This window comes from Tasmannia lanceolata, unplaced genomic scaffold (assembly GCF_043159265.1).
Source record: "Tasmannia lanceolata isolate RefF3 unplaced genomic scaffold, GAP_Taslan_0.1 ptg000003l, whole genome shotgun sequence".
NCBI classification, from domain to species: Eukaryota; Viridiplantae; Streptophyta; class Magnoliopsida; order Canellales; family Winteraceae; genus Tasmannia; species Tasmannia lanceolata.
In genome coordinates, this window is record NW_027518680.1 from 64,203,455 (window position 1) to 64,227,733 (window position 24,279).

General features: G+C 40.1%; 1 protein-coding gene across 1 annotated transcript in view; it reads left to right on the top strand.

The window, feature by feature from the left end:
- LOC143858668 (uncharacterized) overlaps positions 1 to 24,279 on the top strand; it is a 79,041-nt gene that overhangs the window by 40,714 nt on the left and 14,048 nt on the right. Inside the window, exons 7-14 of the mRNA XM_077369373.1 lie at positions 4,442 to 4,573; positions 4,664 to 4,870; positions 12,897 to 13,013; positions 13,442 to 13,491; positions 22,003 to 22,165; positions 22,261 to 22,398; positions 23,796 to 23,918; positions 24,031 to 24,129. Coding sequence (XP_077225488.1) covers positions 4,442 to 4,573; positions 4,664 to 4,870; positions 12,897 to 13,013; positions 13,442 to 13,491; positions 22,003 to 22,165; positions 22,261 to 22,398; positions 23,796 to 23,918; positions 24,031 to 24,129 — 1,029 coding nt within the window. The remainder of the gene's footprint in view (positions 1 to 4,441; positions 4,574 to 4,663; positions 4,871 to 12,896; positions 13,014 to 13,441; positions 13,492 to 22,002; positions 22,166 to 22,260; positions 22,399 to 23,795; positions 23,919 to 24,030; positions 24,130 to 24,279) is intronic.

Here is a 24,279-nt window from a genome sequence, read left to right on the forward strand (position 1 = left end):
TCCCGCACTTGTTCTCATTCTACTGCACATCATATCTCTAATTTTGTTTCATATGATAATCTCTCACCCTCCTTCAAAAGCTTTGTGTCTTCTGTCTCCTTACCGCAGACTGTGGCTGAGGCTCTCGCCCATCCTGGCTGGCGTGAGGCCATGGACCTGGAAATGGGTGCACTTCACACCAATGAGACTTGGGATCTGGTTCCTTTACCGTCTGGTGCTTTCCCTGTTGGTTGTAGATGGGTGTTCTCCATTAAATACTTACCAGATGGCACTATTGAGCGCTTAAAAGCGCGTCTGGTTGCAAAAGGGTATACTCAAACATTTGGTGTTGAGTACACTGAGATGTTTTCTCTAGTTGCAAAGATTCCATCTGTTCGAGTTCTTTCTCTGGCAGTAAATGGTGCTTGGGCCCTCCATCAGTTAGATGTGAATAATGCGTTTCTTCATGGCGATCTCACAGAGGTGTATATGGAACAACCACCAGGCACCAGGGTATGTTGCTCAGGGGGAGATGTCCTCTGTGTGTCGTCTACAGAAATCTCTCTATGGACTCAAACAATCTCCTCGTGCATGGTTTGGAAGGTTCAGCGAGACAGTCATGCGCTTTGGCATGAAACAATATGCAGTGGACCACTCAGTGTTCAGTCATCACTCTTCAGAAGGCTGCATTTTGCTGATCGTGTATGTTGACGACATCATCATCACAGGAAGTAACTCAAGAGGGATACATAAATTGAAAACCTTCTTACAGAAAGAATTTTTCACTAAGGATCTGGGTTGTCTTAGACATGGTTTTAAATTTCGGCCGAAACGTTTCGTTTCGGCCGAAATATTTCGTTTCGGCCGAAATATTTCGGTTTCGGTGGAAAACGAAACGAAATTCACAGTGAGTCGGAAAAGTACCAAATTTCGCTGAAACGTTTCGGAAATTTCGGCCGAAACGTTTCGTTTCGGTAAAATTTCGGTGAAATTTCGGGAATTTCGGTGAAACGTTTCGGGAATTTCGGTGAAACGTTTCGGTGAAGTACAAAATTTCACCCGAAATTTCGGAAATTTCGGTGAAACGTTTCGGAAATTTCTGAAATTTCACCGAAATTTCGGTGAAATTTTTACAAAATTTCGTCTGAAATTTCGTACCGAAACCGAAACGTTTCGGTTTCGGTGATGACCGAAACCGAGATTTAAAACCTTGGTCTTAGATACTTCCTTGGAATAGAGGTAGCACCCTCTTCTAAAGGTCTTTCTCTATCACAAATGAAGTATGTGTTGGACCTACCGGAAGAGATAGGCAATCTTGGGGTCACGCCAACGTTTGTACCCATGGATCCTAATGTGAAATTGGTTCCAGAAGAAGGTGATATATTGGAGGACCTTGGTAATTATAGAAGACTAGTGGGTAAACTCATATATCTTATTGTTACCTGACCAGACATATCATATGCTGTAGGAGTAGTCAGTCAGTACATGAGCTCCCCTCGTACCTCTCACTGGTTTGCAGTTGTTCAAATCTTTAAGTACCTAAAGGGCGCTCCAGGAAAGGGTTTACTGTTTAAAAGACATGACCATATGAGAATTGAAGGGTTCTCTGATGCAGATTGGGTTGGATCTCCTGCGGATAGGAGGTCAACTACGGGTTATTGTACCTTTGTAGGCGGCAACCAGTCTTGGAGATGCAAGAAGCAAGATGTCATAGAGTGCAGAAGCAGAATACGGAGCAATGGCACATACGAGCACTGAACTCATTTGGTTGCGCTCACTTCTATCTGAGATTGGCTTTGGTCCTTCTTCTCCTTCGCAGTTGTATTGTGATAACAAAGCTACGATACACATTGCTACCAATCCAGTGTTCCATGAGCGCACAAAACACAATGAAGTGGACTGCCATTTTATTTGTCAAAGAATTCAGAAAGGGGAGATGAGAACTGAGTTTACTCGTTCGGTGGATCAATTGGCTGACATGTTTACAAAGTCATTGAGCAAGTCTAAATTGAGTGATATTTGTAACAAGCTAGGAATGTATGATATATACATTCCAGCTTGAGGGGGAGTGTTATAGTGTGTGATATGCCTAAGGGCATAATGGACTTTATACATGTAACTCTAATATAAATATAATAGAGTGAGGGGGAGATCCTCTCAACTCATTATTTTCTCTCTAACTCTTTTCTCTCAACAATAACAACTTAATTTTAATAAAAAAAATGATATGTGACGAGAACCAGATTGAGGACATAAATTCTGGTATGGATATTTCATATTAAATAGGCATATATTTGAATACTTATGTTTTACCAATAGGCCAGGAAATAAATTTTTCTGTGGATGTTTTATATTTTGAAGGCACTATTGTAATACTTCACAGAGTGTTTCTACTGAGAGCCTATGTTTCAATTTCTCACTATATTCTAAATGGCCACGACATTGCTATGAACATACCACCTGTATATTTTTAATGGGAAATGATATCCACACTCCCTTTTTTTGACAATAGCAATCTTCACTTTATTGAAAATTTACAGATCGTCTGTTGATTGTTTTTAGGTAACTGTAATAGCCTCTAATAGCTAATTGAAAAGCACCAAATAAAGATAAGAGTGTCATTAGTAAAACAAGTGATTGTGGATATCATTTACCATTACCAATATATAGCCAATAAATCAACATGTAGCAATATAATATGTTACCTTATTATTTCCCAATAGACTTGTTGGTGACAGTGGTGTTATGTTATTTTTATTTTTTTTGAAAATGATATCCAATTTTATTGAAGAACAAAGACGACCGAGATGGTCAAGTTTCATAGAGGAGAAAAGCAAAACAAAGAGAACAACGAACAAAAGCTAAAGAGGAAAATCAAGGGGGAAGAGAGTCTTAACGCCAGGGCTTCTTTAGAGACCCCTTCTCTAGCTAGACGATCGGCCACGTTGTTAGCAGAACGGCGACCATGCTTAAATGTCCATGAAAAGGGAGCCATCCAATCAAACATTTCACCAAAGAGACAATCAAACTGCCAAGGGGGCGTTTGAGATCTTGTAAGCCACCTTATGACATTTAATCCTGCCACTACCGTGTGTTCCACTCGGTCTCTAGCTAATATCTTCTAGCCTTGGTGAACTGCTCTCACCTCGACCTCCGAAGCGTCGGCTATCCCAATGGGGCCAGCAAAGGCTCACAATACCTCCCCAAGATATTCCTTAAAACACCGCCAATTCCTGTCGGGCCCAGATTCCCCAAACTTGAGTCATCAAAATTAAATTTAACAAAGCCCAAAGTGGGAGATATCTACTCTTGGATAACCGTATGTTTGGGCTCCGCCGAATTGCAGACCTCTCTCCAACCTTTCCAAAGATCATAGGCAAAGACAAAGTTGAAAGATGGAAGAGACTTCACCCATGAAATCGTGAGAGCTACAACTTTGATGAAAAGAAAATCCAAATTTCTAGAGAACTCTTTAAACACTCCAGCATTCCTTTATTTCCATGGCACCCAAATGGTGGTTAACAATGACACATACAAAAGGATTTTGACTTTTTCCTTCCAAGGTACTAAAGACCAACTTTGCAGAAGATGAACAAGCTTTTTAGGAAAAACCCAAGAAATGCCGAATCTTCTGAAAAGTTTACTCCACACTTCTATAGCAATTTTACAATGTAAAAGAAGATGATCCGTTGATTCTCCTAACTCTATGCATAGGGCGCAATGGTCTACTATAAGCATCTTTCTTTTCCGGAGGAAGTCGACCGTTTGGATCCTTTTCTTTAGAGCCGTCGCCCACCCAAAGGTACATACTCTTGGGGGGGACTGGATTGACCAAACCCTAGCTACTTTGGAGGATGCAAGGCAAACCACTAGGTCACCGGATGAATTCCAGAGCCATACCCTCTTGTCTTCCCGATCTAGCTTTATGTAGCCTTCCTCTAGCAGATCCAAAAATCTAGAAAATTGATTCCAACTATATGAAATTTATGTAGTTGGTCTTCCCCGTCAGAGGTGTTATGTTATGCTTATGAAATTTTCAACTATATTTTCATTTTTTCTTGTCTTACCAAATTCTCGTGACATTCTCGTGCGAAACTGTAACTATTATCAATAAATGTCACCTTGCTGTCAAAGCTTTACACAATATGCCTTATTTTTTTGGTAAGCTGGCATAGTTGATTTCTCTATTTTTGGTTTCATCAGTAGTTCTCTTGTTGAAGGGAAAAAAAATCTGTTTTGTGCACATATATGCAATTAGTAATACAAGTCGCGGTCTTCTCTATTTTTCTTCCCAACTTTTGTGTCAAGTAGTCCAGCCACTTGATTCTCACATGCTGATCTATATCCTTTTTCTTCGATCTCTCTTTTTTTAAGGAAAAAGTGATATGATAAAGAACCTGATTCTTGGTGCTCAAGAATTACGTTTTCCCTCAACATTTTTGTCCTTACATTTTTATTTCAGGTTTTACAATTTGTCTCCCGCCAGAAGCACTCGAAGAAATATGTTCTTGTCCACTGTACTCATGGGCATAACCGTACTGGTTTCATGATTGTTCATTTTCTTATGCGCTCCAAACCAATTTCAGTCACTGAGGTAAGCTTTCTGCTTTTGTTTCTAGTTTTATGTCATCTCTTGGGTGATGACATTCATCAACTCTACTTTATAACTCTGTTGGCTTTGCAGGCACTGCAGGTATTTGCCAAAGCGCGCCCGCCTGGAATCTATAAGGATGACTATATTGATGCACTCTACAGGTTTTATCATGAAAAAAGGCCTGAAACAATGTTTTGTCCTCCAACGCCAGAGTGGAAAAGATCTTCTGATCTTGATCTAAACGGTGAAGCAGTGCAGGATGAAGAAGATGATGGTGGTATTGCAGCTCCTCTGCATGTAGGTATTATTGGAATGTGTAGATTAAAGTTTTTTTCCCCAGTTTCTACAAGTATTGGCTGCCACATGCTTATATGCTTTTTGAGGCAGGATTATAAGTCTTTTTGAAAATTAGGTTGAAGATTTTGGCCGGGGTAGAGATATCCAATGTCCGCTCAACAAATATATATGGTGCTTGATATTTTAATTGTTGACAAGTGCTGATGAGAGGGCATGCTTGAGTATGATTTATATATTATTTATATTTATTACTCTGATTATTAGTAATTATATTATTTTGTCTACTACCTTTTTTGCAGAGAAGTAAAAAACAAGTCATGAAACTTCTGCGATTTTGGCATCATAGTGTTTTGAGTTTGGTGCTTTATCATCTATTTTGTGGGGCTACGGCTGAATACCATGGTTTAATCTCGTTTCTAAGTTCATGTTTTGATTTTTGTCTCTTCTTTTTTTTGAAATGGTAATGTATTGAATATATTAAGAAAGGGACCAAGAAGATCCGAAATATTTACAACAAAGGAAAAAAAGAAATACATAGATGATCACGGCGGGAGGAAATCAAACTACTCCACACCTACTCTATTGACACCAGATCTTGCTAGCACATCAGCTTCACCGTTAGCCGTTCTCCCAACATGATTAAACACAATAGAGGAACCGACAATCTTATCTTCAACCCCGTCAAAAAACGAAAGGAACCTCCAAGGAGGAACCACCACCCCGGACAGCCAGCTAATGACATTGGATGAGTCTCCTTCCACTATTGCAGAATCCAACTGCTATATCTCTAAATGCATAATACCATGAAAAGCCGCTCTGACTTCTACCTCAGACGAATCAGATATACCCATTGGAATTGATTTTGATGAAACCAGGCGGAGGAGAGGCCCACTGCTGATTAACAGGAGACCTTCTTTCTGATTCGGAACAAACTGCTTACCAACCCTCCCACAGATCAAAAGCCGAAATGAACCTGAACATAGGAAGGGATCTTGCCCACAAAATAGATAAGCCAATAATTTTAACGTATAGCCAATAGGAAGATTTAGCAACACCATCAAAAACCCTATTATTCCTTTCTTTCCATATAATCCACCACGATGCCAATAGGCAAAATTTCCATAAAGCCTTCCCTTTTCTTTTTCAAGGGACCGGCTCCCAACTCTTGATTACTCCTAACTCTTGATTACTTCAGAGATGGTTTTAGGGAACACCCAACAAATACCAAACCTCAACAAGATGTGACCCCAAATCTCTTTTGCTACCTTGCAATGAATAAACAAATGGTCAATAGATTCCCCATCCTCTAGACAAAGAGGGCAGCGATCAATTAAAATCATACCCCTTTTACAAAGGAAATCTATAGTTTGAATACGCTCACTACACACAGCCCAACCGAAAAAACAAACTCGAGGAGGGCACTGGAATTTCCACACTTTGGCTAACAGAGCTTCTTCAGAGGAAGGAACAAGTTTAGAATAGAAAGATTTGACTGAAAAAAAACCGGAAGTGCTCCAAATCCAAACCCTTTTATCTGATCCACTTCTCTTTATGTAACAACTTTCAATCATTTGGAGAAGCTGGGAGATAGAATCTAATTCACGATAAAAAAAATTCCTCTGAATCTTGGATTCCAAATCACTCTACCATGCACACGGTCAAAGCATTCACATACTAACGCTTTTTTTATCAAGGGTTACCAAAAATAAGTCCGGAAAAAGATCTCCCAACGGCTCAACCGAACGTTACGCATCCAACCAAAAACGAATACGATCCCCTGAATACACTTTAAACCGAATACCGTTATTGAAGTCATAACTATTCTGCAGGATATCACGCCAAACCGTTACACCCTTCTTTCGAAAAAGATTATCAGATTCCCATCTCCCATCCAAACATCCATATTTTCCCCCGATCACTTTAACCCATAAAGAAGATTGTTCCTCCCCAAAATGCCAAAGCCATTTACTCAAAAGAACACGGTTAAAGCCTTTAACTCTTCTAATGTCCAAACGTCCATTCCTGAAAGGAGCACACACCTTCTCCCACTTCACCAGAGGAATACCATTCTTATTGTCTGAACTGCCCCAAAGGAATCTACGTTGAATCTGCTCGATTCTCAAAATCACACTCGCAGGGCACTTGAAAAGAGACAGAAAGTAGACGGGAATATTGGCCAAAACCGCCTTGACTAAAGTCAATCTCCCTCCTCTTGATACTAAATTTCTTTTCCAAGTTTCAAGTCTTCCTTCAATTCTTTCTACTACAGGATCCCAAAGGGATTTTTTTGGTCTACCCACCCCTAAAGGGAGCCCTAAGTATGAAGAAGGGAAATTATCCAATTGGCATCCCAAAATCCTCGCAAAAACATGAGTCTCATTTGGAGATAAGTTAAGCGCATACAATCTGGATTTCAAAAAATTAGATCGCTGACCTGTAATCAACTCGTAGCATCTTAGAGTCGCCTTGAGGTTTAAAATCTTTTCAATTTCAGCCGCACAAAATACAAGAGTATCATCTGCGAATTGAAGGATGGACACTTCCACTCTATCCCTACCGACATGAAAACCTTCCAGAAGACCCCTCTTGCATCCTTTCTTCATCAGTCTGCTAAGAGTTTCTGAAACAATGACAAAGAGAAAGGAGATAGAGGGTCTCCTTGCTCAAGACCCTAGACGATTTGAAAAAACCTTTTGGAGACCCATTAATAAGAATAGAAAACCAAGCCGAGGAAATACACTTCCTAATCCACCCTCTCCACCGATTACTAAAACCCATTCTCCCAAGGAGGTAATCCAAACAGTCCCATTCCACTCTGTCATAAGCCTTCTCCATGTCAAGTTTGCACATAACCCCCCTTTCTCCATTTCTCACATAGGAATCAATAACTTCATTCGCAATGAGAGAGCAATCCAAAATTTGTCTCTTGCTGATGAACGCACTTTGGTCATCAGAAATTAAAAAAGAAAGTACTGCTCTGAGTCTCTCCGCCATTACTTTAGCTAGGATTTTATACAGACAGCCCACCAAACTAATAGGCCGAAATTCAGACACCCTTGAAGCCCCTTCCACCTTTGGAATCAAAGTAATAAAGGTTACTCCAGTACCCCTGTCAAGTGATAAACCTTTGGAATCAAAATAATAAAGGTTGCTCCAGTACCCCTGTCAAGTGATAAACCTTCGAAAAATTCGTTGAAAAATCTAAGAATATCTGTCTTGACAAAACTCCAACAAGCTTGGAAGAAAGCAATACAGAAACCATCAGGACCAGGGGCCTTATCTTTTGCCAAAGAGAACAAAGCTTTTTCAATTTCCTCCTCTTCAAACGGACATTCCAACTTAGCACTTTCCTGTAGACTCAAACAGTTAAAGTCCAACTCCTCGGGAATGGGGCGAGATGAAAGCTCAGACGCATACAAAGAAGTATATAATTCAATGATAGCTTCTGAAAGATCCTCCTTGCTAGAGACCAATTGACCATTCGCATTAAGAGCCACAATTCTATTCCTCCTTCTAGCACTTACCATTGCATGAAAATAGGCCGTGTTTTTGTCCCCTTCCAACAACCACTTCACTCTGGATTTTTGACGCCAAGATATCTCCTCATGAAGAAGCAAAGATTTATGCTCTTGTCTAATTCTCCCCAACTCCTCCCATTCCTCCTCCGCCCCTAAACCACTTTCTTGTAAAGCTACCAATTCCGCCATTATGTTCTCCAAACAGAGTTTTCTGCCAACTATCTGTACTTTTCTCTCTTTTGCCCATTCTTTTAACCTTTTCTTAACAAATCTCAATTTGTGCCCTATGATTTCATCCGCTGGACCCTCCGCCTTGCAATAAACCCACCAACCCTCCAAAATATCCTCCATATGAGGAATGTTAAGCCACACAACTTCGAATCTGAAAGGAGGAGGACCCCAGGATTCTAATCTAGGGTCCAAAAGGATAGGACAATGATCCGACATCGAGTGTTGAAGAGCTTTCTGATACATTTTCGGAACTAAATCCATCCAACTAGCCAACACAATGAAACGGTCTAATCGACTCCTACTTTCCCCTCTAGACCAAGTAAACATTGCACCAGAAAGAGGAAGATCTATTAATTCACGAGAAGCTATGAAATCAGCAAAAACTCTCATATTTCGACTAGATCTAGAACAACCCAATCTCTCCCCCAATACACCAAGGAAAGCCACAAGAACCTCTTACCCTCCCTAGTTCCTCCCAGAGAAAGCCTTTCTCCTCCCTTAGAACCGGACCATAAACACCAGAAAAGCACCACATCGAATTATCTTCTACATTTTTCAGAGACACAGAAAGAGAAAAACTACCCCTCCGGACATCTTGTTTCCTCCAAAAAGATTCATCCCAAGCTACTACTATTCCACCCGAGGCTCCTACAGACGGTAAGAACAAAAAATTCCAATCCGCTTTAACCCCCAAACCACTAATGTCACATCGATTGATAATTTCCATCTTAGTCTCTTGCAGGCAAATAAAACTTTGGCTTCAATCTCTTTACAAACTCCTTCACATGAATTTTTTTATCCAGGGACCCCAGCCCATTTACATTCCAAGAGAATATCTTCATAAGGAAACTTCTTTACTGGAATTCTTCCCCTTTCTATTACTCGTCTTCCTCCCAGACTGCTCCATCGAAGAAACCCCAGAAGCTAAACCTCCATCGTAATTGCTATATGACTTTAGCCTTTTAAGTTCCCTAGTCTTCTTTTTTAAAGGTTCATCAGAAGGCTTTACTGACAGTTCTTGAACCGCCAAGTCCCTTAACTCTCCTATTTTGATCTCTGACCTGAAGTCTTCTTCAGATCCAACATAAACCAGACCCAACTCCCTACTAACCCCCAAAGTGCGATTAACAAAGAATTCCACAGCTTCTTCCTGAGATCCCTCCCACATCTTAGCCGAATCGGGAGACACCTGAGATTGAAAACTTGAAGCTGATTTAACATACAAATCAGCCAAGTTGGTAGAATTCTCGCCATCAAGCCATACCGGTTCATATATACCAGTTACCAAGGCAATGCGCTTCTTTCTATGCTTACGACGACCATATCTTTTCAACGGTATATAGTTCTCCTCCAATATCTGCAAATCTAGAGAGAAATTATCCTTTTTCTTCCCCAAACAGTTTGCCAAAGCAACCCTAAACTGAAGCATATTCCCCAGAAAAATTCTTTCAAGATTGCCAAAAGAAGAAACGAAAATTGGAATCCCCTTCGACATAACTTCTGCCCGAACAGAATTAAAAGACCCCACCGAGACTTCACTCGAACCACTTTGGTAAAACATTTGAACAAATCGGAGACCACATTGAAAGCTTCGAACCCGGCAGGGCCCTACCATCACCAGCTTAGAATTGGAAGATCGAAAGCCAAGAGGACCTTCCGCCATATCAATCTCTTCCAATGACCTAGCCTCTCACTCTTCCCTTTCTTCAAAATCCAATCGAATGGCAAGACCACTCAGAAGCAAATTTCTGGACCGAGACTCTGAACTACTCTCCCCCACACGCAAGGCTTCCTTTGAAGAACCCTCCTGCCAAGGCGATAAAAAGGCCTTAACATCCTCACCTTGCTCCTCCTCAGCTTCCCATGCTTCATATAGATTATTTTTAGCATAATCAGCTTGCAAAGACAATCGGGCCCCACCTTCAGAAGGAGGTTCTGAATTAAAACGGTTCCATATAACCAAAGGGCTAAGACTGGATCCCAGACTATTGTCAGCACTGTTCTGGGCCAAGACCAAGGACCCATCTTCAGGCCCGCTAACTTGATCCAAGGTCCGCAGACACCTGTCCAAGCCAAAAGATTCTTCACGAGGAGTCCTTGGGGAAGTCGCGGATATAATATCCAAAAAGCTATTAATCGATGATGTGGGGTCCACCACCACCGAACCAGCTTTTACTGAGCCACACACTCCTCCATCTGTACACCACAGGGGAAACTTCATTTTGAAATTCGAAAACACCGCCATTTGACCAGTCGGTAATCGGCGCCGAATTTTCTAAAACCCATCTCCAAGGCTATCGTGCGCCATCTCCTCCAGGCATCCCTTCTCAGAACCACCCAGAACCGCCTCCACCAGCGGAAGCAACGACTCCTTTAACATAGGTTCTGCAAAAGGAACCTCACAGCCAGACCCAAGCTCGCTTCCATACTCATCTGACATTTCAGAACCACCATCAGAAGATTCAGAACTATATTCTCCGTCCTCTTCCTTCTGAACATGAACCCATCTAACAGACCCATCCAGAGAAGACTGAATTGATATCTCCTTCCCCAACTCCCCAGCAGATAAGATTTGAAACCCTAGCTTTGTAGTACCCATTACCAGCTACGCAGGAAGCGTCAATCTCTAGCACTCTCCCAATTTTCTCCCCAATTCTCCTAAAATTGTCTTCACACCACGCCTCAGGCGGTACCCCTTCAATACTCCACCAATGGCAACTCCCCACCTTAGGAATTTCATACTCCACAGTAAAAGTTCTAAGAATGGGGAATTAATGGCAATTTTCCAAGAGTCCACAAGCTGAGAACGATTGAATCCTAGCGAAGGCGTGATCAGAACCTCAAGCTCAGTGATTCTATAAACCACCACCTCACAATGACTATTGCTTTTACGAGTAAGCCAACTCTCAAGAGCTTTCAAATTACCAGACCATCCCGGTTTAATCCTTCCCCAGATGCCGAGATCAGCATTACTAATTGATTTCAGAGGAACCACCTCCAAATTGAAAGTACACCATCAGAAGTAGCCGGGCTAATCTTACCGGGTTTCGACCCCGACTGATTTTCCACACGTCTTTGAGGGCCAGAAGCACCAGATCCTATCTAATGGGGGAAATTAAAATCTAGGCTAGACCAAGGCTTTTTGCGAACCCAACAAACCGATCTTCGCTTGAAATTTTTACACCCACATTGACAGCATCTCCAGTCACCCAAACCACCCTCTATACACCTTTGAATCACCTTGTCTAGTCTTTTGGATCTCTTATCCTTAGACAAAAACCATCTGTTCTCAGATGATAATCTTTGGCCACCATTACCTCCTCCTACCGGGACCAGATTAGCTCCACTGGCCACACATGGCGGAGCCCAATCACCTTCTCTAACCCCATCTGACGATTTTCCGGAAGCCCTATCCGTACCCAGACGCACCAATCTCAGGCAGCCTTACAACCAGATCCACACAAGACTACAAGATGTGCAGAGGAAATCTCTGGACTAGCGAGACTGATTTTTGTCTTTTACTGATCAAGATTTTGTCTTTGCATATATTTATTTTCTTATTTAGTTGAGTTTTAGATAGGTAAACTTTGATAGGCTTACCAGGGCACTGGCAACCTTATAAATTAGCTAAAATTATCAAATCATAATTTTAGTTGAGAAAATGCATAAAAGTCAATAAAAAAAAGTTGGCCCAGTGCACGAGACTCCCGCCATTGCGGGGTCTGGGAGGGCTAGATATACGCAGCCCTACCCCTGCTTTGCAGAGAGGCTGTCTCCGTGACTCAAACCCGTGACCACCAGGTCACAATGGAGCAACCTTACCATTGCGCCAAGGCTCGCCCTCTTCAATAAAAATAATAGTAAACCTAAAAAAAGGTCGAAACATAGTATATCACTCTATTTCTGGGACCATCGGCAATCATATCGGCAGATTCACTAGTGCATTAACTGGTACACTGCGCAAGTACCCATTGGATGATACTTATTGTTTTGGCCTCCGGTCGATACGCTCACAAATTCAGATATTTTGAACCATGGAAACAAACAAATCTGCATGGAGACATTTTCTTAAACAATATCTCCCATCCAACTGGGAAGTTTCCGGTAACTGTGGGATGACTGATCTTCTCTGGGGTTCTTTTTTAGCTGCATGCTCATTAGTTTCTTTTCCTTATTTAACTGGCTGTTGTTTTACTTTGATATATTATGTACACACAATAATTATTGATTCTATTCATCTGTCATTTCCAATTCAGAAAGTATTTCCATGTTGACAGGAGCATGTGGAGAATGAAGTGTTGACAAATGACGATGTTTTGGGTGATGCAATACCTTATGGCCAGCAGGATTCCATGCGGCAGTTCTGCTATCATACCCTGAAATTGGCATCAGGAGTAGGCACTTAAAAACCCTAGTTTTTTTTTTGCTAAGAAGTGAACTATATTCTCCCTCCATTCATACTTTCTAATCAAAGATAATTCAGTGTAGCACTTCCACACTGCATGGCTCATCCTATCAGGTTTCAGATAGAGTTTCTTAGTTCTTTATTTAGGACAATATAACCTTTCTCTGATGACTTTGCCCTTGATCCCTCTCTCGGGCCATCATCTTGGTTATCATTGTTCTTGTATTATACGACAAATATTTTTGTTTTAATATTTCCAATTCATTTTGGAGACTTATCTCATTTTTACTATTTGCATTTGTGCTTATAAAGTGCCCCTTTTTTGCTATTTGTTTGCTCTTTCACATGGTTAGATGCCTATTGTGTTGAAATATATTTTGATTAAATTTCATAATCGTTTCTTCCCTTGGTCATCAGGCAAAAGGGAACTCACAATTTCCGGGATCACATCCAGTTTCACTCAACAGGTCTGGTTTAACTGCATCCCTCGTTATCCATTAGCAGTAACTAGTACAATAAGGCTCATCTGGTTTATATAGGTATCTACATTATCATCGATCTTCCTTTTCGTAATGCACCAAGCAGGTGTTTAGATAGGGTCAATATGCTGTTTCTAAAATTATGCAATGTATGTATGTGCGTGCATGTAACATAATTTAAATTTATTGTCACTCTTAGGGCCTGTTTGTTTTATATTATGACAACCGATTGTGGAGTCCCCAAACGATTATTGGACTTAAATTTAGTGCAATTCTCGGTCCAATAATCGGTTGGGGACTCCACAATCGGTTGTCATAATCTAAAACAAACTGGGCATTAGGAATGCATACTAATTGATTAATGGTTATCCATTTTTATATGCTAATTAGTTACCAAGTATCGTCATGGATAGAAAGTGAAATGGGAGAATTGCGTTTTTTCTCATGTTGATTTGGGTAATGATGTAAGGTGATATGATATGGCAAACCGCCAACCATAAAAATTGAAATATTGTTACTCTGGAATTGAATGAGTGTCTCCAAATATTTTCAGTTTTGAGTTTCTCCTTGTGTTTTATAGACAAGATCTCGATGAAGTTAATATATGTACATATTGCCACATTATAAAATAAATAAATTAATTGTTAAGCTAATTTTAAAAAGTATAATTAAATAATTTGGAAATATGAAATATCAAAATAATATAATGATGATATTGGGAAATCTTCAAATCCTGTAGATATTTTTTTTCACTTTCCACCTATCGTTGTTAGAATCCTAATTGTAATGGTGTTTGTCTTTATTTTTCATTACAACAGCTGGGTTGACAAGTTTTGTGTTAGTTTCTTAGTTTTAGAACAAATCATCAGATCAAGGAAATACTAATATTTTGTTTGCACCCATTAAAAAAAGTGAGCACCCTTGCAAAAACCCCCATTGGATTCATGTCACTCATGACATTTACCAATGCATATAATTTTGCATTTATCATTCTTCTTGCTAATTACGTTGATCCAATGCCCGCCCCCCCCCCCCCCCCCCGGCTGGGTTTTTCCAAGGGCCCTTTGTTTAGCTTTCCTCTTTAAAAAAAGTATATATATTTTTTTGCATTGTAGAAACTACCTTGGCAAGTTAAATAATTAGTTTCTTTCAATAGATAAATCACGAAACATATCATTTCAATTTCTGTTCTACTTGGTTGTACCATTTAAATAATTGACTCTTAAAGAGCACAATCAAGAAGCAAGCATATTTTGCATGTAGTTTTTGAAACACTAAAAGTTCGTACATACATTTTTTTGAATGGCAAGTTTGTAGATACATTTACCATCTTATCATCCGTAGACATGCCAACTTATTACTTAATATGTAATTATCAACTGTCCCATGTCTTAATTTATGTTATTCTTCTTCGTGGATCATTTCTCCAAAATTTCTCTTCTTGGAGTGTGTATAAACCGATAAAGCACAATATTAAAAAAAAAGAATACACACTAGAAAAACAAAAAGAATAGCAAGTCTCATAAATAAAGTTTACAGCAAAAAGTATGGGACGAGGGTGTGATGATGTAAAAGTCGGGTCCATTATATGTAAATTTTGTTATTTTGAGGGGGACTGTTTTTTCCATTACGTTTTCTAAGTTTTATCATTAAATTTATGAAAGCCTTGACTGTTTGGTTTTGCAAGTAGGTTCTTTAAGAATTTTTTTGTTTTTGGAGTGTTTGATTGAAATAGCAAAGTTAAGGAGTATGGGTTCATTATATGAAAATTTTGTTATTTTGAGGGGGATTGTTTTTCAATTACCTTTTCTAAGTTTTGAAACAATGAATAGGAAGCTAGAAAGCACGGGTACTCTCCCGGGCCTCCCGTACCCGTACCCGACACGTATTGGGTGCGGGTATGTTCGGGTACGCCCTGGGTACGTACCCCCATAATTAGAAAAATAAAAACCCCTTTTCTTGTAGCGGGTGCGTGTCGGGTGCGTTAGGGGTGCGCACCCACGCGTACCCGACACGTCCTGCTTCTCCTACTGGTTTGTAAACCCTTCCTGCTTCCTCTCTCTCCTTCCCTGCACTTAGTATTTCCTTCCCTGCACTTAGTATTTACGTGCAAACCATTTAAGTAAATGTCTTTACTATTTTATTGTCCATTTACTTAAGATTTACATGTAAATAACGGAATACCCCCCATTTGGATTTATTAAAAATAGTTTCAAGACCCAAATCTAAAAGGAAAAAAAGTCAACTCTCCTGTTCTAGTACAAAATTCGCAGAATAAGGGTCGGGTCAAAATTTTAACATTCTTAACTTCCAAACGGTGGGGTATTTTTCAAAATTTAAAAATTCATAAAATCTATCATGTCCAAACATTATTAAATCCCAAAAGTCCGGTAAAAAAAAATCTCATAATTTGGTCTCTAAAAATTATTTATCTTGTCAGGCACTGGTCAACACACTGGCGACAGACTTTTTTTCAAATGAATGATGTATTGATGCCTCATGTTATGAAATATGAAACTTAATCACTTATGAAATGAAGAGTAATATTAGAATTTTCCATTTTGGTGATGTTATTGTTATTTGATTGCTCTCCAATTATTTTTTTTTTAATTTTTATAAATATATAATAAAATATTAAAATATATTATTATATTCGGCGTACCCGAACGTACCCGCACCCGATTTTTTTGAAAAATCACGTACCCACGTACCCGTGTCGTGTCGTACCCGCACCCCGTACCCGTACCCGTGCTTCATAGATAGGAAGGCTCCCCATGAGATATTTTAGTTGTAGATTTGATGTAAGATCTGATTTATTTATAGTTGAATCAAGCCTTTTTCATCCCCTTTTGGTTGTGGTGAACGTATTTTCTGACTCTTCTATCAGATCTCTTATATTTTCTTATCCACTGCGACGTAGAGAATTGCTTTCCAATTCCAGCCCTGTAGTCCATACACAGTTTGGTTTCAGAGATCTAGGTTTTCATCGTCTTATTGAAGATGCATCTGATTACGGATTAGGTTAATCAATTGCTGTAATTATACAATTTTTTTATGAAAGGTGGATCAACTCACAAACATGGTGGGTGACTTGCAAAATCCATGGGAGAATTTTTTTTTTTTTGGAGTGTTTGATTGAAATAGCAAAGTTAAGGAGTATGGGTTCATTATATGAAAATTTTGTTATTTTGAGGGGGATTGTTTTTCAATTACCTTTTCTAAGTTTTGAAACAATGAATAGGAAGGCTCCCCATGAGATATTTTAGTTGTAGATTTGATGTAAGATCTGATTTATTTATAGTTGAATCAAGCCTTTTTCATCCCCTTTTGGTTGTGGTGAACGTATTTTCTGACTCTTCTATCAGATCTCTTATATTTTCTTATCCACTGCGACTTAGAGAATTGCTTTCCAATTCCAGCCCTGTAGTCCATACACAGTTTGGTTTCAGAGATCTAGGTTTTCATCGTCTTATTGAAGATGCATCTGATTACGGATTAGGTTAATCAATTGCTGTAATTATACAATTTTTTTATGAAAGGTGGATCAACTCACAAACATGGTGGGTGACTTGCAAAATCCATGGGAGAACTCTCTTTCCCAAGTGCGAGAACCCCAATATGGAAGGATTCTTAGAGTTCATGGATAAATATATGTTGGAAATCATCTATGCAATATTTCGAACCAACACCTAGTTGCCATAGTTAACGATGAATTTCCTACAACTGTTGGATAAGGAGAAGTCATAATTGAATGCTTGAGTATATGAAGATGGCCCACAAGAGCGAAGGCTTCATATCCTAAGTGTTGTGTGAAGATGACCAACAGGCACATCTTCATGCACCGACAGGAGAACAACCCAACTACGCACTCCTTTGGTCATGGGGAGGTATCAGACCTGTCCTCATTCCATTAGCTCACAAGGAAAAGCTATCTTGTAAACTGGGACAAGAGCAGTTCTTGCTTGTGGTCTCCCCATGGTTAGTGGGCCCATACCTTTGACCAGAGCTTAGCAGAGTATAATACACTACGTTTCTCCATCATTCCTCTGAACTTTTTGTATTATACTCTACTCAGCTCCCAATAAAATATCTCAATACTGCATTGAAGGATGGTACTTTGTGTCTCCATGACTGGAACTTGGTGGTTGATCGATTTATTTACTAGCTTGAGAGTTGGAGCATCAAACACCTCTCTTCCCAGAAAAATCACTCTTCTAAAAGATTCTTTGTCAAACATCTCAATCCACTTTCTTTATATGTTTTGGATTTTTCCTTGTGTTGTCGAAAGAATTTTGACAATCGAAATAAAAATATTGTAGAATGATTTCCCTACTTTCAGGAAGGTTCATCTTATTAGCTGAAAACAGTTATGCATGCCCAATTTAGAGGCGAGATTATCGCAAAGAATATTAGGATTTAAAATGGGGCCCTATTTGCTAAATGATGGTGGAGATTGCATAATGAAAAAAAAAAATGGTCCTCAATAATTAGAGAAAACTATCAAATTCTGGGTTCTGATCTAGGATGGGGAAGGGAAGGATTGCACATTTGGAATTCTTGGCAAAAAGAATTTAATCTGTTAAAAACATCCATCCTATGTGTCACAGGAAACAGAGAGAACAATGTTCTAGTTGGATAGATCGTGTGGTTGGATAGATCATGTGATGATTGTGTTTTGCATGATTTTTGCCAAACCTATTTAAGAAAGCTTTGAATCCTAGGTCTTTGGTGGCACACTATGTCTCCCCTAGTTGTTAGTGGTCCATCACTCTTATTCTTGGCATGGGTCTATCTTTATGGGCATATTGAAGAATTCTTAGATTTTTCAAGAGAGCGAGCCTTGGCACAACGGTAAGGTTGCTCCATTGTGACCTGGTGGTCACGGATTCGAGTCTCGGAAACAGCCTCTTTGCAAAGCAGGCGTAAGGTTCGAGTCACGGAAACAGCTTCTTTGCAAAGCAGGGGTAAGGTTGCTTACATCTAGCCAGACCCCGCAATGGCGGGAGCCTCATGCACTGGGCTGCCCTTCAGTATTGTCCCATCCATGGGAGAAATGAGGTTGTTTGGACAGAACTCTTGAATTCCTTGTGCTATCATTGTACACCATTTCATCCCATTCATCAGCAAGGAACTTCCCCAGCATCTGGGCAACTCCTGCCTCCCCAATCCCCAAGGGACACTATCTTTCTATCATGTGCATTGAATGAGAAAAGCCTCATTGGGGACCAGTTAGTTAAGAGGAATATCTTGAATCGGCGAATACTAGGCCAAGCATCGCCTACTCGAGTTCTTGTTGTGACAGACCTGGGTTATTCTTTTCTTTTCTTTTTTAAAATTGACAAATTTCATTAATATTCAGAGAGCATTCGGGACCAGTGGTCCCAGCCTGCAATACACAATATTAGAGATAGGTGGTACAACCTTTCCGGAAGCCCATCTAAAACTAACAGAAAACGAACTATTCCTTTCCTCTATTAGACTACCCAGAAACTTTCGCTGCATTTGATTCTGGTCTGCGCGTAATCCTTTTCTCTAATCATTGTCTGTTCCCCTCTTAATTGATCACATAGGAAGGCCTTCGACATCAAAGTGCCTCAACTAGCGAAAGACCATGGTCTCTCTAGCCAATGAGTGGCTAAAACTTTTCTCACCTCATCTGGGAGAAGGGAGTATCTGGTGCAAAGCTTGATCCCTACAAACCTTCGATGTAGCAAATTACCTTACCCCTAACTATAGGGCTAGGACCGACAAACAAAATCCACCACCTCCTACCTAGACTCCCTACATCCTTCAATCCTTCTCAACCAGGCATTCTAACTAGGTCAACCAGAGGCATCATTTCTGAATAACGATTAACGAGGAGTCGCCTAGACAGGGCCATCCCTTTACGAAAAAAAACCTAAAGTAGATCCTTTGAAACAGTACAAGCTCAGTACAAGCTCTTTGAACCAGTAAGACTAAACAACCTCTCAAAATAGGGTCTTTTGATCTCAATCTCTAGATACTGTTTCAATTTTGTTACCCTTTCCTAATTCAGCTCTGGATTGGATTTCCTGGAACATTTCACTGGTCTTACCAAGGTCCTCCTGATACGATATTCCTAAAACATCACCCATTGCTAGGAAATCATTAAGGCCCTCATCCTCTGAGTGCCCAGGATCATCAGGCGCCGGCGATGACAGAATACCCTTTCCTTTATCATTATTGGTGGGCTCAATTGTCTGCTTTACTTGCCGACTGCCGTCCAAGGATCCTTGTCCCTGATCCGGGTAATTACCCAAGGCCTCTCGTCGATTTTCCAAACTCGAGATCGCCAGCTGTTTCTTCTCCTCCCACAAACGCCTTCTGGTTTGTCTTTCTTTTTCTTAAATTTGATTGAAAATGGGCAAGTTACAAAGAGGCGTGTGAAGTTCTTCCTCACTATTCAAGGAGGTAAGGGAGGGGGACGATCCTGGGTTTCGACTGACTGCTGCCTTTTCTTTCAGCCACTGTTTCTTGAGGGGGGGGAGAGTAATACTTCACCTGGTGTGGGCGATTCTTTTCTAGCTAACTTTTCGTTATATTTGAGATTTCTTAGGAGATCCAGATCTCCATCCATCAGGGAGCTTACATCCTTAACTACTCTATTTGTATCCTCCGATCGATCATTTCCAGGCATACTTGAATTAGACGAGATATCCCGAATTCCTTCGGAGAGATGATTTTCTAGATCATTATCTTCCTTTCTGGCTTCCTTTTTTCGGTTCAGACACGTAAACTTCCTTTTAAGTACTGAAAGCCCGCCACGCGTAGCTAGGATACGAGTATCTTTCTGGAGGTCTCTCCTAAATTTATTTTTACCCGACTGTGTACCCTTAGCATCAACTTTCTTGTCTGCCTTAAGAAACCTGTTTTTTTGTTTTAAAACTTTCAACTCCTTAGCCGATCTTATGGTAAACGAGTCTACAATATCCTTTATGCTCGCCTTTCCCCTTGAGCCACATGGGGCAGTCAAATTTGATTGCCGTACTATCCGTACTCTAGGCATGCTCACAGGTCCACTCCACTTAGCTACCCTACTATCTGATGGGACACAAACGTTCTCAGAAAGGACAACTGGGTAGGTAGCCAATTCAAAATTTGAACTAGGGACCACCATCGGCTCTGGTACAAGCTCAGAGGCCTCTGCCACCTTTTCCGGTCTGCAAACCACCGCCGGCAAACCCTTATCAATTGGAATCTGATCAGAGTGCTCAAAAAGGGGCAAATTGTCTTTACTGCTAGATTCTCCCACCACCGACATTGCCAGGGAATTTATGCTATCCTCAGACACCACCTTAACTCTCACTGAGTAAATGATAGATTCTACTCTTAAATTAATGGATTGAGGTATGAATTTCCACAAAGGGGATACAATCAAGGCAGAGGCAAATGCTAAACAATGAGAGTGGTTCCCAAAAAGCTGGGTCTCAAGGACCAGACCTAGGTGTGAACCAAGAATCTCCACCGTGGAGGCAGACCATGAGTGTAATGGTATGTCATAAAATCGCATTCGAACTGTTCTGGCCCCCGTATTATAAGCCGAAAACCAGGCCTGGAGCGAAGAGAGGTAACCCCCAAACGCCTCACCTCCCCGCCGAAGGATAGAGGTAACCTGGGCCTCAGAGCTGAAACGAAAGAGAATGTCTACTGTACTAATAGCAAAAGGCTTTTCCAGCTCCTGCTAACCCCAAGACTTTTTTGCTCAATCCCAGACATCTTCCAGGAGCCATGAACCAGATTTCATACCTCCAATGAGACTTCTTTTCCAATCTTCCACTATTGAGGCTGGGACATCCAGAAAACGATCCTTGTCAATAGTAGCAGCGTGGTTCTTTTTGGGTTTCCATACCAAGTTAATGTTCTCTCTATTTCTGGGCTCCCAACATTTCGTGCATATGTTGCGAGAGCCAAAATTTCTATAGTTGCTCTTCAAGCACAACCAGTCACTTGCATTCGAGAATGATCTACGACTTGATTCTATTGCTTTACGGCCAGGAACCCTCCTAGCTCCGAACTCCAGCCTCCTTCCCCTAGCATCCCATTCTTCCAAACTCCCCAAGGACCCCGCGAATGATCGAGGCGGGGGCCAATGCGACCATTGGGGCCTTTCCCTTGAAAAAGATTCACCCCCAAGGCTGTCACATGTATTTTCCCCAAAAACATAAATTGAAGTCACCCAAGATTTTCCCTCGTCGAGAAATTCCCGAGACTGATATTTGAACCATTCTTAATATGAATGTTTCACTTTTGCATCATTATCTCTTTTAAGATGATATTTGCTTAATGTGAGGCAGTTTCTAGTTGATAAGACTCACATTCATCTGCTGTGTGATGTTATTTTTATGTCATTATTGATTTATTATGTTTTCTCCATTAATGGACGCATTGACATTGCTGGTCTCGTTCTTTTCTACTCAATATTTAGCCAATAATTTGACTTTGTTTTTTGTCTTTTGATATAATTATTTTATAATGCAGGGAGAATTTGCAACTATTGAGGCAACGCTATTATTATGCTACATGGAAAGCTGATGGAACACGTTACATGATGCTTATCACTTGGGATGGGTGTTTTTTGATTGATAGAAACTTTTCTTTTCGGAGGGTTCAGATGCGGTTTCCTCTGAGACAAACAAATGAGGTTTGTGTTTCTTCTTTTTTGTTGTTGATAGCCTCATAAATAGTTATTTTCTCTTTAAATGCCATCCATTTCTAACCCAATTTTTTGTCCTTAAGGGTCTAAATGAGAAGACTCATAACCTGACACTACTTGATGGTGAGATGGTAATCGACACAGTACCGACTACACAGAAAATGGAGAGAAGATACCTGATTTATGATCTAATGGCACTTAATATGCAGTCTGTTGTAGAGGTTAGTTAAACAAAAGTCATAGAATCTCTGGTTGCTGTCACTATTACTCTTCTTCCAATTTCCTTACTAGAATTGTTTAGGGAGCTGATGAGTTGTTTCCTTTTTATGACACCCTGTTTTAATTTTTTTGGAGTTTCAAGTTTATTTGTTTTCGATATGACACGTTCATTAGAAATTTGATTTATAATTCTTTTACCAAGCACTAACACGAGTAAAATGCCTATTTTTTCTCTGGTAAGTCATGTGATCAAACATGGCTGTACCAGCATGCCTAAGGGCGGCAATTAGCTATCTAGTCCAACTTGCACCTTTGAAATGCCAGCTGCTGGACGTCGAGATCAAGAGAGAGATGCTGAAGTTTTAGTGGAGCAGATTTCTCTTTGGCTCTGTTCAGTTGCATTCCTCGGGTCGGGCAGAAAAGAAAATAAATGAAACTAAAAAGAAACTAATAAAAATGGATATAATAAGGGGAAAAAGAAAAGAAATGCTAAACTGACCGACACGCCATATCCCAAAAAATAACAAAATGTAAAATGCCGTTTACATCGTATTTTTTCTTTTTCCTCCTAAAAGCCTATCCTATCATCATCTTCTCTCGTCGCTGCGAGCTGAAAGTCTTTCCCAGAAACTAGACATCCTCCTCTGTGCATGCAATCCCTTCTCCTTTATCCAAATGCTCAAAGTCCTCATGCATGTTGCTGTATACCTCTCCCTGGCATCCCATCCCATCGGAGCCCTCTACTCCTTCTTCCTTTGTTTCTCAACAATCTTTCCCCCCTTAACAATTGCGCATCCCACCATGGAATTAGGGCTGGTGTAACCAACAGTCTTCTTTGCCTCATATCTGATACCAGTCAAATTGTGAGAACTCTCTGAATAGAAAGAGATTCATGTACTCTTTTGTGGAAACTGCAAAACTGATTACAGAATTGGAATTTGAGACCTTACCTTTTTGTAGGGAAAGAGAGGAAGACATAATCAGAAGATGCAGAGATAGTGGCATTGGGTTAAATTTGGGAGCGAAACGGGGTGGAAGATGCATTTATGGAGGGTTTCAGAAACATTTCAGTTATTTCATGTCAGTTTTGGTAGAAATTTAAAACCATGCGGGTGGTACTAGTGCACTGTGGAAACCAATCAAGGCTACTACAACAAATTCCAGATAATTTCTAATAGTATCTATAGAAATTTTTGCTGTATGTGGCATATATTCTTTTCAACCCATCTAATCACCTGCAAAATTCACTTGCAAATATCAGTTTCTTTTCGAAGGTCTCATACTCAGATGTCTATTCTTTCTTTGGTTTTCATGACTATAAATTTTTTCGTTTAATGTTTTACGGTAGTTGTGTATTTCTTTTGTTTAGCGTAAGTTTGATAATGAAATATTGTTGCAGCGGCCATTCTATGAGAGGTGGAAACTACTCGAGAAAGAAGTGATTGAACCTCGAAACAATGAACGCTCAAATATTATTCACAGTAGAAATCCTTATTACAGATACGACATGGAACCATTCCGGGTATATCAAAAGAGTCATATGTCTGTTCCCTTATGCGATGATTTTGGTGTTGCTTACTTGAACCAGTTTATTGAGAATTATACTTTTTACTAATTTTCCTAGAGCTCATCAGGTTAGGAGGAAGGATTTCTGGTTGTTATCTACTGTTACCAAGCTCCTAAAGGAATTCATTCCAAAGCTTTCACATGAGGCAGATGGTCTTATTTTTCAGGTACTTGACATTGTTCTGATGGTAGGTTGTCCTATTATTGTTTCACAAAGAGCCACTATTACTCTGCTCGTGTGCGTATGTATTATACACAAACATATGGGGCTTCTAATTTACATCATTTACAATCGAGGTTAAAAATATCATTGGAGG